Source organism: Psammomys obesus, unplaced genomic scaffold, assembly GCF_907164565.1.
Source record: "Psammomys obesus unplaced genomic scaffold, mPsaObe1.curated_primary_1811, whole genome shotgun sequence".
Lineage (NCBI taxonomy): Eukaryota > Metazoa > Chordata > Mammalia > Rodentia > Muridae > Psammomys > Psammomys obesus.
This window is the reverse complement of record NW_026596143.1, coordinates 10,647,819-10,666,027: the sequence shown is the minus strand read 5'-3', so window position 1 is coordinate 10,666,027 and position 18,209 is coordinate 10,647,819. Positions and strand designations below refer to the sequence as shown.

Sequence of the window (18,209 nt, the reverse complement as noted above, 5' to 3'; positions counted from 1 at the left end):
AAGAAAGAAAGAAAGAAAGAAAGAAAGAAAGAAAGAAAGAAAGAAAGGAGAAAAAGAAGAGATGTCAAATATTAAGCCAAGAGTGGTAAACACTGGATCCAGCACTCAGGAAGATAGAAGATTTCGAGTTTGAGGACAATCTGTTCTAAACAGTGAGGCTTTATTTCAAAAAATAACACACACACACACACACACACACACACCCCACACAGAGAGAAAAACCCTGTCTTGACAAAACGAGAGGTAAAGACATAAGTGGGTTGCATACATACAGTAGAAATGCTGATCATTCACTAGAAAGGAATACATTATATACACAACACGGATAGATTTTGAAATAATTCCCTTTAGGGAAGCTAAACCAAAAAAGGAAATATATTCTGATTTTGTGGTTTGAATGAGAGTGACCCCCAAACATCCATATGTTTGACTACTTAGTCCCTGGCTGGTGGAACTGTTTGGGAAGGATTAGGAGGCGTGGCCTTGTTGGAGAAGGTGTCACTGGGAGTGGGCTTTGAAGTTTTGAAAGTCTGGCCATTCCCAGTTAGCTTTCTCCCTCTGCCTCATGTTGGCTGTTGTCTTAAGATACAAGCTCTCAGCTACTGCTCCAGTGCCATGCCTGTCGCCATGCTCACGGACTAACCCTCTGAACCTCTAATTCTCAATAAGCTGCTTCTTTTATGTTGCTTTGGTTGTGGTGCTTTGTCACAGCAATTGAGAAGTACTTAAGATGGGACTACCAAATAGATGTCATATGCACTCTACTGTACATTAACAAGCAGATCAGTCCCTGGAGATGTGGGTACAGGGAGAATTACAATGGAACACAAACTTTTCAGTGATGGGTATTGTCACTTATTGATTATGGTAATGGTTTCACAGATAACGAAATTCACCAATTTGTAAACTTGAAGTATCTGTATTTATTATATATCCTACAACCAACAAATTGTCAACATTTTTAAGTTGATAAGACTGTGTTGGAAAGGGGACTGGGGAGATGGATCAGTTTATAAAGTGCTTGCTGCACTAGCATAAGGATATGGGTTTGCATGTCCAGAACATAATTAAAACCTCAGTACTTGGAGAAGGAGGACCAAGGAGCACTGAGTCAGGTCTATCCTAAAGCTCAATGACCTGCCAGTCTAGTTTAATCAGTGAGCTCCAGATTCAGTCAGAAACCTTGTCTCAAAAAAATAAGGTCTAATCATTAGAGAAAGGCACTGACATTGACCTCTGGCCTCCATATACAAGTATGCACAGTACACATGTGCCTGCACACATGTGTGTATATAAACATGTCTATATATCACATACATGTACACAGAAATCTATTCTTAAAGAACTATTTACAAAAGGCTAGGGGAAACATTAGTATGTACATGGTGAGAATGTAAAAATGGACAATCTGAGCTAGCAAGATGACTCAGTGAGTAAAGCATTTGCTGCCAAGCTGATGACCTGAGTCAGATCACTGGGACCCACATGCATGCAGAGACACAAATTACTGTGCAAAATGCTTTTGTAAAGGACAACCTTGGTTTGGCAGCATTTACCAAATATTAAAAGTGCATATGGCTTTATGCCAGCAGTTCCATTTTTAAGTGTGTACTGACAGACTGGTGAGCAGATGAAGCAACGTGAACATGATATAAAAAGTAGAAAGACAGAAACCTAAAGGTCTGTTGGCAGAGGACTGGCCATACAACTGTGATAAACTAATGAAGTGGAATGCTGTGTCTGAAAGAATGAAGAAACTTGAGAAATATCAGTAGATAAGATAAAAGAAATGTCTACCATGTACATTTTTCATTTTAATATTTTTTTATTTTATGCATATAAGTGCTCTATCTGCATATACACCTGCTTGCCAGAAGAGGGCATCAGATCACATTATAGTTGGTTGTGAGCCACCATGTGGTTGCTGGGAATTGAACTCGGGATGTCTGGGAAGAGCAGTCAGTGTTCTTAACCTCTGTGCCATCTCTCCAGCCCCCTACCATCTACATTTTTAAAGAAATCTTTTTCTTTGTTAAAAGAACATGATAGCTGCATGTTGGGGAGGAGACTCGATAGATTGACATGAGATGGGATAAAAGAACTTTTTTTTTTTTTTTTTTGGTGTTTCAAGGCAGGGTTTCTCTGTGTAAAAACCTTGGCAGTCCTGAACTCAATTTGTAGATCAGGCTTGCCTCGAACTCACAAAGATACACCTGCTTCTGCCTCACAAATGCTGGAATTACAGGCATTTACCACTACACCTGGCGCTTTTTTTTAAATTATGTATTTTCCTTTGACTTTCAAACCACTCAGAAAAATTTATTACAGGTTATGAGGGGCCATTCTTTTTTGTCTAGCTTTTTGGACTTTGAGATGGGATCTCATTCAGGTGAGGCTGGCCTCAAACTGGAAATTCAGCAGCTCAAATATGGCCTTGAGCTCCTGATCCTCCTGCCTCCATTCCTCACGTTCTGGGATACAGGCATGTACCAACATTTCCAGCTTTAAAAACAATTCTTAAATTAAGTTTAATTCTGTAATAAGCAAACAGGCAGGGCCAGTGAGATAGCTCAACCATAAAGGTACTTGTCACCAGGACTGACTAACTTGAGCTTACTCCCCAGGACCCACACAGAAGAGAGAACTGACTCCCACAAGCTGTGCTGACTCCCACTTACATGCTGTAGAACATGTGTACACACGTAATTGTTTTTAAATAAAACGAGCAAAACATTTTAAAGAGACCACATTTAAAGGGCATTATTTTAGCTCCTTGTATCATTGATTTTGTTGAGCTTTAGTTTGAGTCTATTTACCACATAAAGATGACACTTATTATATCAACTCTCATAGAGGAGTAAATCTATGAGAGTTCATAGAGGAATTCCCCAAAGCATAAAACGAGAAAACAATAAATTGAATTAATAAAAAGAAAAACAAATAAACAACAATAAACGAGGCCACAGCAATCCTCCTGGCCCGGCCTCTCGAGTACTGAAATTACAGGTAGTGGCTTTTAGAAACACTTCTCTGTACCCCATCCTTCTTTTTCTGGTTTTCTTTTCTTTCTGTTTCACTGATGATGAAATTGTTTTGTTTGTTTTTGTTTTCTTTTCTGGAGACAGGGTTTTTCTGTGTATCCCTGGCTATCTTGGACTCATTTTGTAGACCAGTCTGGCCTTGAACTCACAGAGATCCACCTGCCTCTTTGTTCCCAAGTGTTAGGATTACAGGTGTGTGCCATTGCACCTAACACAAAATTGTTTTGTTTAGCAATCACCACTACTCTGATCTACTCTCCATCAGGTAATTAATTATATTTAGTAATAACACATATGACTTAGCTGCTGTAAATGCTTTTAAATGGATTGCTTTCTTTTCTTCCTATTTTTCTTTTCTTCCCCTTGCTGTTGTAGAGGAGCAGGATTTTAGTGGGGAGCTCCAGCTGCCTACACACTAAAAACCTTCCAGACTCAGTATCACAAATACTAGAGTTTCAGACATGAACACTCACAGTAGCTTCAAAGGATACACTTTAAAGGCCAGGGTAAAGCTGGTGCCAGTACTTCCGAGACCCCACTCAACACTGAGGGAGCAGAAAGGGAAGACTAGATAAGGATACAGCACACAAAACAAAAAATACAAGCCACTTACCAGTAGCATAGATGGCTTTGTAAAGCAAATAAATATTCATTAAAACTCTCGATGGGCTTCTCCTGTAACACATAGTCAATGCGCTGGCCTCCATTCAGCATTCCCACATTGATAGGGACCTCTTCTTTACCTTCCACAGAAGGCTCTTCTGTGTTAGCATCTGGATACAGAAGAGCCAGTAAGAACCTAAGTGCAGGACTGCAAAAGTGACTCAACTAGCCTGAGGGACTGAGCTCGTATCATCAGCACCCAGACACCCACAAAGAAACCTGGACATGGCCACACATGCCTGTGATTCCAACACTGGGGAGGCAGAGATAGGAGAATCCCTGGGTCTTGCTAGCCAGTTGGTGAGCTCGAAGTTCAGTGAAAGACTGTCTAAATAAACTAAGGTGAAGAAAGATGGAGGAAGACACTCGAGCCTGCAATGCTTGTACACCAACACACACACACTTGCACCCATATGTACATGTACACATGAAGATGTACACACACAGCGGAGAGTAAATGCTCCCTCAGACCCCACATTTACTGTGCGATGAGTGCTCTGCTTAGACAGCTCTCTTCTGTCTTCTTCCTCTTGACTTCTTTAAAGCCCCTGGACCACACTAATTTTGTTCAATTTCTTCTTTTTTCAAAAAATAATTTATTTTATTTTATGTGCATTACTGTGAAGGTGTCAGATCCCTTGGAACAGGCATTACTGACAGTTGTGAGCAGCCATATGGATGCTGGGAATTGAACCCCGGTCCTTTGGAAGGGCAGATAGTGCTTTTAATCTCTGAGCCATCTCTCTGGCTCCTCAGCTTCTTCTTTAGATTGACACACTCATCACCTGTACACCCATGAGTCAAGTGTATTGAATTTTATAAACTAAATGCAAACAATGATAGACTCTGTAGGGAACTGAGTATCCTAGCTAGTTCTCTGATACAAACACACATTCACCTTATATAAAGTAAGGTACTGATGCTGGAGAAATGGCTCAGCAATTTCAAGGACTTGCTGCTCTTGCAAAGGACCCAGCCTTAATTCCAGCACCAACATCAGGTAGGTCCCAGCCCCCTATAACACCAATACCAGGGGACCCAATGACCCTGGCCTCTGAAGGCACCAGGCATGCATTTGGTGCACACATCCACACTCTCAGCCATGCACACATATACATAAGAGCAAAAACAAGCATTTCAAAAAAAAGTAAGGGGGCTGTAAGTTGATTAGACAGTTAAGCACACTTGCTGATCTTCCAGAGGATCTAAATTTAGTCCCTAACACCCATGTTGGGCAGCTCACAACTGAATGTACCTTCAGCATTAGGGGATACAGTACCCTTTTCTGAACCCCACTAGCAGCTGTACACACATGCCATACTTCACACAAACACACACAGTGATTATTTTTTTAAAGTAGGAATGTCAGAGTAGACTTTCTGGCCTGAAAGTCATTATATAGCCCAGGCTGGCTCTGAACTAACCTGCCTCTGCCTCCTAAGCACTGACATTAAAACTGTGGAGACCCACAATGCCTGGCACAGAGTAGACTTTTAATATCATTCCCAAATCCAAAGTGGGAATGTTTCAAGGGTAGTTAATGGTGTCTCTTGACATTTTCCTCACGTATACTATTTCCCTAATTTCTAGCTATTAAAAAGTCAAGAAAGGTTGGCATAGTTCAAGGGCAACTGTAACTCACAGACTAGATCCTACATAATTAAAGAGGAAAGGAAAGAAGGTCATGGGCAAGAACTCCACAGCATGGCATCCCTCCTCGGGTAATTTCTAGTAGTGTCACTGACCACTGGACTTTTCTGAACTTGATTCAGGTTCTGCCTCAGTTTCTTCTGCTGTTTCTGGAGCTTGTAAGGCAGGGTATGGAGCTCTGGTGAAAGACTTCCAGGCCATCCGCAGTGAGCCCAGCAGGTTGTTCTTCAGGTCCATACTCATTCTGGTCAAGCCCTCTCTTAGTTCTGAAACATAAGTGAATAAAAAAATGCTACATGACATCAAGTTTAAGGTCCAGCAAAGAAAAGAAATAGTTCCATTTAGTTGACACTCATTAGAACATCCAGAATTATCGAGTTCTATACCCAGACTCACCTAAGTGCATCCGCTTCCTGCCTTTATGATGTGGAATCAGCATTGGTTCAAATTCTACTCCTGGGACCACCATTGGTTCAATCCTATATGCCACAGGATCAAACTACATAGGAAAAAATAACAGCTAAATATTTATCCCTAATAAAGAAGACAGTCTGAGGAACTATGTATCTTAGGTAAAAATAGTTACATTTTGTAAAAAGGTACAGTCATGGGCTGGGAGGTGGCCCAGTCAATACAGTGCTTGACCTACAAGGGGACCAGGGGACCTAAGTCTGATCCCTAGACTGTATTTAATCCATAGGAAAAAAAAAAAAAAAAAAAAAACACGCTAGCATAATGACAAATACTTGTAAATGCTAGCACTGGAAAGGCTGAAACAGGCAGATCCCTAAGGCTCACTGCCTGGTCAGTCTAGCCTACTTAGCAATTTGCAGGCCAGGCCAATTGGAGCCCCTGAAAAGAGAGAGAGAGAGAGAGAGAGAGAGAGAGAGAGAGAAGGAAAGAAAGAAAAAAGAGAGAAAGAAAAAGAAAGGAAGGAAGGAAGAGAGAAAGAAAGAAGAAGGAAGAAGGAAGGAAGGAAGGAAGGAAGGAAGGAAGGAAGGAAGGAAGGAAGGAAAGAAGGAAGGAAGGAAGGAAGGAAGGAAGGAAGGAAGGCTGGAGAGATGGCTCAGAGGTTAAAAGTGCTTGTTACTCTTCCAAAGGTCATGTGTTCAATTCCCACATGGTGGCTCACAACCATCTAAAATGAAATCTGGTGCCCTCTTCTGGCATGCAGATGTACATAATAAATAAATCTTAAAAAAAAAAAAAAAAGGAAAGAAGGAAGGAAGAAGAAAGAAAGAAAAGAAAGAAGAAAGAAAAAAGAGAAAGAAGAGACAGAGAGAAAGAAAAAGAAAGAAGGAAGAAAAAGAGAGAGAAAGAAAGAAGAAAGGAAGGGAAAGAAAGAAAGAAAGAAAGAAAGAAAGAAAGAAAGAAAGGAAGAAAGGAAGGAAGGAAAGAGAGAGAAAGGAAGAAAAAAGAAAGAGAAAGAAAGAAAAGAGAAAAAAGAAAACAAAAGAAAAAAAGGACAGCACCTGGCAAGTGGTGCCCAGGGCTGCCCTCTGGCACATGAATATGCACAGTTCTCCTTTCTAATTACTTCCTAGCTCTGGCTGTCCTGGAACCCGCTCTGTAGATCAGGGTGGCCTCAAACTCAGAGATCCACATGCCAGCTGCCTCCCAAGTGCTGGGATTAAAGGCATGTGCCACTGCCACCTTCTTCCTAATCAGTAACTTCTAATAATTTCTTCCTAATCAGTACCACTAACTGTCTAATTACTAAAGAATAATACAGAAAAGCAAATCAATACAAGACAAAATTACATGATTCCATGCTGTTTGCTAAGAAACCCTAGTATATAGGTAAAACTATATGGCAGCTATCCATTGCTTACAGGATGGTAAATATTGAAGAAACCTTTGCATGTGGGAAATTTATAATTAGGATCAATTCTTCTTAATCCTCGGACAGTAAGAAACATTCCAATTGGGGATCCAAAGGCAAAGAATATTTCTGGCTTGTAGTTGAGCCGGGGGTATTTTACAGATACCTGTAAGAAAAGAAAAAAAAGCCATTTCTCATTAATAATAAGTCTTATCTACCAATGACAACTAATAGTAAAAAAAAAAAGAGTATTTTTACCTGCCCAATGCCAACATCTGGATAGTCACCATTTTCCTTGGGGATGTTCACCTCTGAAGCTGATGTGGCTGGTCTATTAACGCTCTAAAAAGAATCAAAGAAAAAAAATCGTTACATGAAAAGACTATGCACTGGAAAAAACTGCTAATGTGAAAGGAAACACATCAATAATTTTAAGTGGTTTCCTACAAAACAAGATAAAGCTACTGAGCAAACGATAGTTGCCCTACATTATGAGCTGACTCCCTGTGTGCTTTAAAAATGATGAAGGGGGCTGGAGAGATGGCCCAGTGGCTAAGACTGGCCTCTCTCCCAGAGGACTTCGGGTTCGGTTCCCAGCACACACGCGGCAGCTCACAACTGTCTGTAACTGCAGTCCCAGATAATCCAATGTCCTCTTCTGATTTCCACAGGCACCAGGCATGCACGGGTACACAAACACACATGCAGTCCAACAAATAAAACCAAAACAGTAAAATAAATCTTTAAAAAATACATAAGGTCTGAGCGTGGTAGAGCACACTTTTAATCCCAGCACTTGGAGGCAGGTATATCTTTGTGAGTTTAAGGCCAGCCTTTTCTACAGGTCAAGTTTTAGGCCAGGTAGAATTACAAAGTGGAACCATGTCTCAAAAAACATATTAGTATAAACAAATAAATGAATGAGAGCTGTACACACTCGTCTTGGCAGCAGCTAAACTTTCAGGCAACCATGACAGACAACATCAGAGCACTGCTAAATTCTATCAAATGTATGCCCCTATAATCAAGGCAATCTGATGTCTCTCTAGGTGTTGGATATAGTACAAATACTGGATCAAGACCTGTGTCTTTCCAGATGTGGTGGTGCACACCTTTAGTCTCAGCACTCAAGAGGCAGAGGCAAGCAGATCTCTGTGATTTTCATGTTAACCAGGGCTAAAGAGTAAGCCCCTATCTCAATATGAGTGAATGAATGAATGAATGTGTGACTTGTGTCTCAAAAAGAAAGGGGGCATTCCACTAAAAAGTTAAAAAGAAGGTAAAAAAAAGGCCTGCAACTAGAGGTAGTGGTTCATGCCCAGGATCCCAGCACTCAAATGAGGAGGACAAGGAACACTCCCTGACCACACACACACACACTCACACACAGAGTGCACATGCACACAAACACACAAACACAGGCATGTGGGTACAAACACAAACGCACGTGCACATATACACACATTCATATACACAAACATGCACACACCCACATGTACTCACACACACAAACACAAATTCACACACAATAAGGCAGAAGGGACATACACAGATCTTAACATGCAACATTTTGCTAAATGAAAAGAAGCAGTCATATAAAAAGCTATATATGTGTAATTTCACTTACATGGAAATTTACCACAAGTAATAAAAGAAGAATAACATAGTGACTGGCAGTGGCTGACAAAGGGTGGGGTAAGTGAGTAATGGAGCATGACTACAAGTTGGTATGGGATTTTCTCTAGAGGTGATGGAGAGATGCTAGAATTAATGGTATGGTTATAGAAGTATGAAAGACTAAAAACAACTAGATTTTATACTTTAAAAGGTTAAATTTGCTGGGCATGGTGGTGTACACATTTAGACCCAGCACTTGAGAGGCAGAGGCAGGTAGATCTCTTTGAGTTTGAGGACAGCTGGTCTACAAAGAGACCAGGAGAGCCAGGGCTACACAGAGAAACCCTGTCTCAAAAAAAAAAAAAAGTATGGTATGTGATAGGAACTTTAACAACACTGTTATAAAGATATCAGAATGGTAGGAGCTCTAAAGAGAAAGACTTCTGAAACCAATAGCATTTCTAAAGATGCAGATAAAGAAAATGGGTTTAATTTCCAAAAGGGCCAAAGTCTAATGATCAACACTGCTTAGCCAGGTAGCACACATCTGTAGTTCCAACAATATGGCTCACAAAGGAAAGCAAAAACCAGGTAAGGTGGTGTACACACCCTTGATCCCACCACTTGGGACGAACAGGCAGGAGGATCTCCCTGAGTTCAAGGCCAACCTGATTTTGCAAGTGAGTTCTAAGACAGCCAGAGCTAGATAGTGAGATTCTGTCTCAAGATGAAAAAGAAAAAAAGAAAATCCCAAGAGCTTGAGGATAGCTTGAGTAACACGGGGAAGCCTTGTCTCATCAAAACATAAACAAAAAACAAGCCAGGTCTGAGCTTGGTGGTATAGGTCCAATAGTCCCAGTTACTTGAGAAGCTTGAGGCAGGAGGATCTCAAGTTCAAACTGAAGCATCCCTGGCCTACAGAATGAACTCAAAACCAGCCAGAACTTAGTGAGATACTGCCCAGTTTTAAAGTAATTGCCTATCGTGTGTAAGGTCCTAGATTCAATCCCTAGTATGAAAAAAAAAATACAAAAGCATTGCTTGGTTAGCAGAGTGTATGTCTCACAAAGCATAAGGGTACACTGTCAGTGTCAAAGAACTGTCTCAGCCCATCAAACAATTTTAGACACATACCATTGAATTTTTTCTGGCCCTGAAATGGTTTAGTATCTTCTTTCTTGGTCCTAAGGGAATTCCCATTTCCTGAAGATCTCTGTCTGTACATAAAGCCTAGGCATAAACAACAGTTTTGTTTTGTTTATTTCTAGACAAAATAAAATCAATTAAATGTTCTAGATTCTAAAAGGAGTCACTCTTGTTCTTAGTTCTACACTGAGCTGGCTCCCTTAAGGTATAACCTCCAAGTAACTTTGATAAAGAAAACCTTGTCAGCAGGGTGAGGTGGCACACGCCTATAATCCTAGCGGAGGCAGGCGGATCTCTGAGAGTTTGAGGCCAGCCTGGTCTACAAAGTGAGTAAAGCACAGCAAGCAAGGCTACACAGAGAAACCCTGTCTTGAAAAACCAAAAGAGACCTAGGAAAGCTGGGTATCTAAAGGCTTCATGATGAGCCACTTAAATGTCAGTTATTCGGGACTGTGCTCCTAAGGGACAAAAGCTAGGAGAACATTTGGCCAGCACAGATATATAACACAATACAGTAACATCAAAATTTCACATAAATGCCACTCATTTTAGTGGGGAAAGACTTCCTTCTCCTTTGCAGTTTTATAGCACCATGTACTTTTCCTCATCAATTTTTAGTATAATTTTAATTAAATAATGTACAATTAATGTACCTTTCTACAAAACTACTAACACCAAAGTCAGTAGACAGGTTTATCTTCCTGATCATAGGGGGCAATTAAATATATGCTAAGTGAAGAGATGTTCCACAAACCAGAAAAAGCACAACAAAAAAGGGAAAAAGAAAACACCAACAGTACAGCTCTTTAGCTCTAACAGGAAATAAGACTCGGGATAGTACATTTTCTCTAAGCTTAGCCTGCTTTAGATCATACTCTAGTACAAGTGCGCATCAATATGGATCATCTGATCTGTGTGCTCTCACACAGCAATATGATAAAAGCAGATAAACAATGCTAAAGATCATCATTAGTGGTGAAATATTTTAAGTGAAAAGCTTCCAAAGGTCATGTTCTTGGTAAGCATGATAAAGATAAAAATAATGAAAATGGCTTGGTATAAAATACAAAAGCCTATTCCTACCAGAGCTTCTTTATCAACTTTCTCCTTCTCGAAGACAGTGAGAAACTCGGAGAGTTGAAGCTTCTTCAGATCTTCTTCTAATGTTGGTACATCTCCTCGATCCTCACCAGTACTTAATGAATCCTAAAAATTGTATCACAAAGCTTATTATTTGTAAATTCATTTATTTTTATTATTAATACTATTTTATAATTTGAAGTGTACCATGTAAGAGATTCCCAATAATGAATCAACTTTACACTTTGCTTTGTTCTTGAGACAAGGTCTCACGTAGCCCAGGCTGACCTCCAGCTTAGTATGTAAATGAGGATGACCTTTAATCCTTGATCCTTCTGCTTCAACCTTCCAAGTGCTGGGATAATAGGTAAGTAACACCACACCCAGTTTTAAGTAAGTATTAACTTACACAAAATAAAATAAAACAGTGACCACCAAGTTTTTTTCTTTTTTCCTTTTTTTCTTGTTGAGACAGTCTCACTCATTATCTAGGTCTGGCTGGCCTGGATCCCACTCTATAAACTACACTTGCCTCAAACTCACAGAGATCCATCTGCCTTTGCCTCCCAAGAGCTGGAATTAAAGGTGTGTGTCACCACACCTGGCAAAAATGTATTTAAATTACTATCAAAATATTTTCTATCATTTTTAACACCCTGAGCTCTTATTAAGAAAACATAATTTGGCTGCATGGTGGTGATACGTGCATTTAATCCAAGTACTTGAGAGGCAGATAGATCACTGTGACTTCAAGGCCAGCTTGGTCTACAGAGTTCCAGGACAGCCAAAGCTACACAGAGAAAACCTTTCTCAAAAAAAGAAAAAAAAAAAAACATAATTTAAAATAAAACAGTCAGAGCTAGAGAGTCAGCTCAGCGGTTGAAACACTGGCTGCTTTTCCAGATGAGCTGGGTTCAATTCCTAGCAGCCACATGGCAGCTCACTGTGTGTAACTCCAGTGCTAGGGGATCTGATGTCCTTCCTCTTCTGGATTCTGAGAGCACCAATACAAGTGTGGTGCACAGACATACACGAAGGAAAACCCTCACACACATAAAACTTTAAAATGCAGATGGGGAGGCTGGAGAGACGGCTCAGCAGCTAACAGTTTGTTCTCTTGTAGAGAGCCTGGATTTGGTTTCTAGAACACACACATGGTTGCTTACAACTTCGGTTCCGTGGAACCTGATGCCCTCTTTTGACTTTCAGGGGCAGCAGGTTCATGCATGATGCAGATGGATACACACAGGCAAACAGCTATAGAGGTGCTGGAGAGATGGCTCTGTGGTTACAAGAACTTGTTCTTCCAAGGACCCAAGTTCAGTTCCTGCACCTACATGTTGGCTCACAACCATCAGTTCCAAGGGATCTTGTACCTTCTGATGCACACAGAAACATGCACACAAAACACTCATATATACAGACAAAATAAATATAAAAAATAACTATATAAAAAAGCTATATATATAAAAATAAATCTAGGCGGAGTACAGGGAATCATAAGAAAGAAGGGGAGTTAGTCTGATGAGGAAAGGATAGGAGCTCCACAAGAACCAAATATATCTGGGCACAGGGTCTTTTCTGAGACTGACATGCAACCAAGGACCAAGTATGAATGTAACCTAGAACCTCTGCTCAGATGTAGCCTGTGGTAGCTCAGTAACCAATTGGTTTCCCACAGTGAGGGGAACAAGGACTGTTTCTAACAGGAACTCAATGACTGGCTCTTTGGCCTCCCCACCCCCCAAGGGAGGAGCAGTCCTGTTAGGCCACAGAGGAGAGCTTTGCAGCCAGTCCTGAAGATACCTGATAAAACAGGATCAGATGAATGGGGAGGAGGTCCCCCCTATTAGTGGACTTGGCAAGGGGCACGGTGGAGATGAGGGAGGGAGGGAGGGAGGGAGGGAGGGAGGGAGGAACTGGGAGGGAATGAGGGATCGGGACACGGCTGGGATACAGAGTTAATAAAATGTAACTGATAAGAAAAAAATAAAATTCAAAAGTAAATAAATAAATAAATGAATCTAAAAAACAAAACAAACAAAAAGATATAAAATAGTCTAAGACAGAGCCCAAATCCTGGAAGAACACATGACCCAAAGGTTCACTGGACACTTCCAAAAAGAAAAAAATAGAAGAAAGTGTCTACCAAATACCAAATCAATACTATCAATGATCAATGTTCCTAGGACTTTATGAAGAGAAAGGTTTCAACATCATGTTTCCCGCTGGCTGTCACACATAACTTGTATAAACCGTCCAAGTCACTCTTCATATCCTTATACAAAATCTCCAATTAGCTCAACGATTACAGTTCTACTCAGGCACCAGCAGTGCATATTTACAAAGAGAAGGAAGACACCTATGCTCATTTTACAATATGGCAGTGATTTGTAGATGCAAAACACTATCTTGCTTCTATCACCCAAGAATGACAAGACACAATTACCAGACTGTTAAGATAAATGTACATTTAACATTAGCATGGCAAAAGACTAAACTTAGCTAAACACAAAAAGCTGAAAAATTTAAAATTTTTAGTATGGAACACTACAAAAGAACCTATCTAAACTTCCAAATTACCTTTTCACTGTCAATATCCCCAAAAGAATCTTTCTGATTTGTTAGGATATCAAACAATATAAGCGAACCTATAAGTAAAATAGAAGAAGGGACAATTTCTAAGACATTGGCTGTCTTTTATACAAAAAGTTATAAAGCCAATTACAAATATAAGAAAATCAACACAGAGAGCTTCCCAATTTACCACCACCCTTCCAACCCCTTCCAAATGCTCTACTACGGGTACTTGCAGTTCTCTGATTCTGTTACTGATTAAAGACATTGTATTTCAAAATGTGATAGTCCTCTCTGACTACAGGGAATTCATCTGTTACCTAAACTATGACCAGCAATGGATACACCCCCTTTGAAACCAGGGTTCCTCTGCAGGAAAAGTGTATATATTCGGTTCATTTCAGAAGCTACTGTATCCACAATAGTCTGACAGTAGGTGGGGCTGTTGTAGAAGAAGACATCCAGAATTGTATCATTAGTGAAGTGTCTGAGCCGATTAATGCTGGGCAGGGTTATCCTCTGCAGATCTCTGAGGGAAGAAAAAAAAAAGAGTTATTTTGAGCAGGAAACCTAAATCTAATCCACTGCTACTTTCTAGTTACTATTTAGCTTATTCTCCTATCAAAATGTAGAAAAGACATAGGCTTAAAAATATGTTCAGTGAAGCAAAAACAAAACAAACAAAAAAATTATAATGAGGTAAGATAGTGACATGCCATGTCATGCAAGTAGATCTCTTCTGAGTTTGAGGCCCACCCTGTCTACATAGCAAGTTCCTAGACAACAGAAAGAAACCCTGACTCGAAAAACCAAAAAAAAAAAAAAAAAAAGACATCATTCATCATTTGACGTCAGTGCACAGACTTTGTTTGGATTGCAATTTAGAAAAAAAAATTGACAGTATATCACTTGGTAGCTCAGGCTGGCCTTGATCTTGTGATTCTCTGTTTCAGCCTCTCCAGTAATGGGGTTACAGGTGTACATCACCATCCTCGGCATGGATTTCAGTCTTAAATATATGTGTATGACTATATTTGTATAGTATATACAACATCAGACACTGGAAATCTGAATCTTTTCCCCATAAAAACTGCCATTTATTTCTGAAGTTGCCAAAAATCATCAAGGTGTCAAAGGGGTGCCCAAGAGACAAACAGGCTCAAACACTAACTGGGGTTGCCAAAGTTTGGATGTCACAGGAAAGTGTCGTCCCCTGGTCAGCTCCCCTCCCCACCCCCCATGTCCAGTTTTTCTCAGGGGGCAGAGGGTTGGTGACTTGGGAAGAGGTATGGGCCCCAGGATGGGGAGAGACACTGGAGGAAGGCTCTCCCATTTCATATGCACACACAATAATAATCTTCCAGGGAGCAGAAACTGGGAAAGCTGGCTGATCCAAGCTTCCCCCTGCCCTAGACTTGGAGATCTGAATGTTAATTAGAAATGCTTCTCTCTTCTTTTTTTCTTTTTTGAGACAAGGACTCTCTATGTAATCATGGCCATCCATCCTGGAACCTACTGTGCAGATAGGCCTCAAACTAACACAGATCTGTTTGCCTCTGAGTGCTCAGAATAAAGGCGTGTGACACCACTGCCTGAAGAGGGTGTTGAAGGCCCTAAAACTGGAATTACAGGCAGTTCTGAGCCACCATGTAAGCTGCTAGGACCTGAACTTGAGTCCTCTGAAATATAGCGAGTGTTCTTAACACACTGAGCCATATCTTCAGATATTTTTCCCCAGAGAGCTGAGGACTGCACACAGGACTTGAGCTAAATCCCAAACTCTACTAGCTACTATATTTTTTAATCATAAGACAGTTTATACTTATTACAGATTTAAAATTGAGTATATCTAATGTATATCAATTAACTAAATTATCATCTTTGAATAAGAAAGCAAAATAAAAAGTAACATTTAAGAAAGGAAAATCAGAGGGAGGGGCTTATGGGGGAATACAAAGTGAATAAACTGTAATTAATAAAAAATAAAAAAAAGGAAAATTATAGCTCAAAATAAGTAGTGGTTCCTCATTTCAAGAAATTAAACATCTAACATGAAATAAAAGGGTTAGTTACTTGGCAGTATTCATGCACATCTTTTTGTTTGTTTGTTTGTTTATTTAGGTTTTCTTGAGACAGGGTTTCTCTGTGTACAGAGATCCACCTGCCTCTGTCTCCTAGTTGTTGGAATTAGAAGCTAGCATGTGCTACCACACCAGCTAATAATGCACATCTTAACTTCAAAAACTATGGTGAAAAAAAAAAAACAAATTTTAAATAAATTTCCATAATTATATACAGATCTAAGACGAATCCAAACAGATTTTTAGAGCTAAACATGAAATACATATATAAAATAAAAAATTTCTCTAAGTACAAAGGACTTAAGGAAAATCAACAACACAAACTATGAAGCATGACCACAACATTCTCAAAGCAGAAATGTGTACCTTAAATTTCAAACTAGGAGACTGTTTCAAAACTCCAGGCAGGAAGGGGCAAACGTGCAGTGAGAGGTGGAGCTGAACAGACTCACAGAGATGCTCCACTTTTGCTTGATCTATCTCAACTTTTCACCATGTCTAAAGGTAAAGGGGGCTGCTCATTATCAGTCAATGCAGGGACAGGGGAAAAAGTTATCACTATGTTCCACTACCATTTTACCTAGAAGCATTTTTAAAAATTAGAAAAAACTACTTGCAACTCCAATGATTTCAAGAAAATCGCAACTTATACGAGCATTTTAACCAAAGTAGTCTGAAAGAAGCAACAGCTCTCTTAACGAAACTTTAAACTCATGCAATAACTTCTCAGTTCCCTTCTACATAATTCTCAGCTGTTTTTGAATGTGAAGTTTATTGAGCCATTCTCGGCTGTGAGTTTGAAACAGCCAATGCTTATTCTGTGTTCTGCAGACTGTAATTATATATTGGCTTGTAGGTCTCACAGGGGGATAGGCACGGTGATGAGAGCCTTTAATCCCAGTACTCAGGAAGGAGAGGAAGGTGGATCTCTGAATTCAAAAGAAGCCTGGCCTACATAGGGAGTTCCAGGACAGCCAGAGTTAGAGAGAGATCTTGTCTCAAAAAATAAACAAAAACAAAAAAGAAGGCTCGGGGTTAATTATAGAATTAAAGATCGGCTTGAGTGATAGATAGCTCAGTAGATAAGACAACTGGCTTGTTGCAGAGGACTACCGTTCGATTGTCAGAGCCTACATGGTGGCTCACAATCATCATAATGCCAGTTACAGAATCTGATGCCCTTTCTAGTCTTGGGCACCAGGCACACAAGTGATGCACAGATAGACATGCAGGCAAACACTCACGTAGACAGAATAAAAATAAAGTTCAAAAAAAGTTACAGAATGCAGTCAGTAGGTTATTAGTTGATGCAGTCTATTTATAACATTAATTTTCGCAATGGGATAGAAAACATTTTAGTTGAAAACTAAATGTTCTCTGCAAGTTTTAGTAAACTGTGACTAGCTTCTAAAACTCCAATCAACAACCAATCAACACTGGTTTTTAAAGTTAAATATTAAGAACGTTATAAGGTCTGGCATGCTTGCATACAAACCTTTAATCATAGCACTCAGGAGGCAGAAGCAGGCAGATCTCTGGAAACTCAAAGCCAGCCATATACCTTTATCAATACACCAAGTTTAAGCCAGCCAAGCTACAGAGTGAGACCCTGTCTCAAAAGAAATTTAAATATTTGTTTCTACACATAGATTAGTGCTGATTTCAACCTTGGTCACAAGTGCTCTTCTATAGTGGGCAGCAGTTAAATCAGATTGGTAACTGGTCAAATGCTAAGAATAAGTGATTGTTGGGCGTTCAACCTACATGAGGCATCCTTATCAACACCTCTAGAACTCAGGACACAATGCAGAAGAGGGACAGAAATAAATACAAGAGGAGGAGGAATGCTGTGAAATCCCATCTTGTGGACATAATATGGCTGTTGCATTCACGAACTCACTGCAGTTATGGTTACACAGGAAACAAAAATAACAAATCAGCACAAGGTCAAGCCAAAAAGATCAATCAATATTCCATCAGGCAGCAGTAACCAGATTAAGTGAGTTACACACACACACAAAGAAGACCTGACTGTGGGAAGGGGACCTGTTGGGAGATTAATATGGTTGAGAAGTGCTGGAGTGAATATTATCAAGATGCATTGAATATATGAAACAGTCAAAGAACAAATAAGAGATTTGTTTAAATGTGTGATGGATGAGGACATGGCTCAGGATGCTTGCCTAGCAGCATGCACCAAGCATTACATAAACTATGGGTGGCATGACTATAGTGCTAGCACTGTGAAAGTCTAGGCAGAAGATCAGAAACTCAAGGGTTTAAGAGACAGGATCTGATACAGACCAGACTGACCACCTTAAAGTTGCTGTGTGCTAAAGATGACTTTGAACTGTTGGTCCTACTTATACCTCCCACATGTCAGGGTTACAGACATTTGCTACCAAACTAAATATCTTGATCATTACTTGTTAATTATTTTTTTGAGAATGTTGTGTATAAATGTAGTATGCATAGCAGTACATTTTGAATAACTGATGTACTGAATAAATTGTACATATTTAAACATACCAT

General features: G+C 39.9%; 1 protein-coding gene across 3 annotated transcripts in view; it reads right to left on the bottom strand.

The window, feature by feature from the left end:
- Positions 1 to 18,209, bottom strand: part of Ddhd2 (DDHD domain containing 2) — a 37,132-nt gene that overhangs the window by 8,474 nt on the left and 10,449 nt on the right. For all 3 annotated transcript variants that reach the window (XM_055593369.1, XM_055593371.1, XM_055593370.1), the window contains exons 8-16: positions 13,917 to 14,125; positions 13,603 to 13,670; positions 11,023 to 11,145; positions 9,928 to 10,023; positions 7,435 to 7,518; positions 7,187 to 7,342; positions 5,751 to 5,853; positions 5,450 to 5,620; positions 3,655 to 3,814 (exon numbers count right to left, since the gene is read on the bottom strand). In XM_055593369.1, coding sequence (XP_055449344.1) covers positions 3,655 to 3,814; positions 5,450 to 5,620; positions 5,751 to 5,853; positions 7,187 to 7,342; positions 7,435 to 7,518; positions 9,928 to 10,023; positions 11,023 to 11,145; positions 13,603 to 13,670; positions 13,917 to 14,125 — 1,170 coding nt within the window. The remainder of the gene's footprint in view (positions 1 to 3,654; positions 3,815 to 5,449; positions 5,621 to 5,750; positions 5,854 to 7,186; positions 7,343 to 7,434; positions 7,519 to 9,927; positions 10,024 to 11,022; positions 11,146 to 13,602; positions 13,671 to 13,916; positions 14,126 to 18,209) is intronic.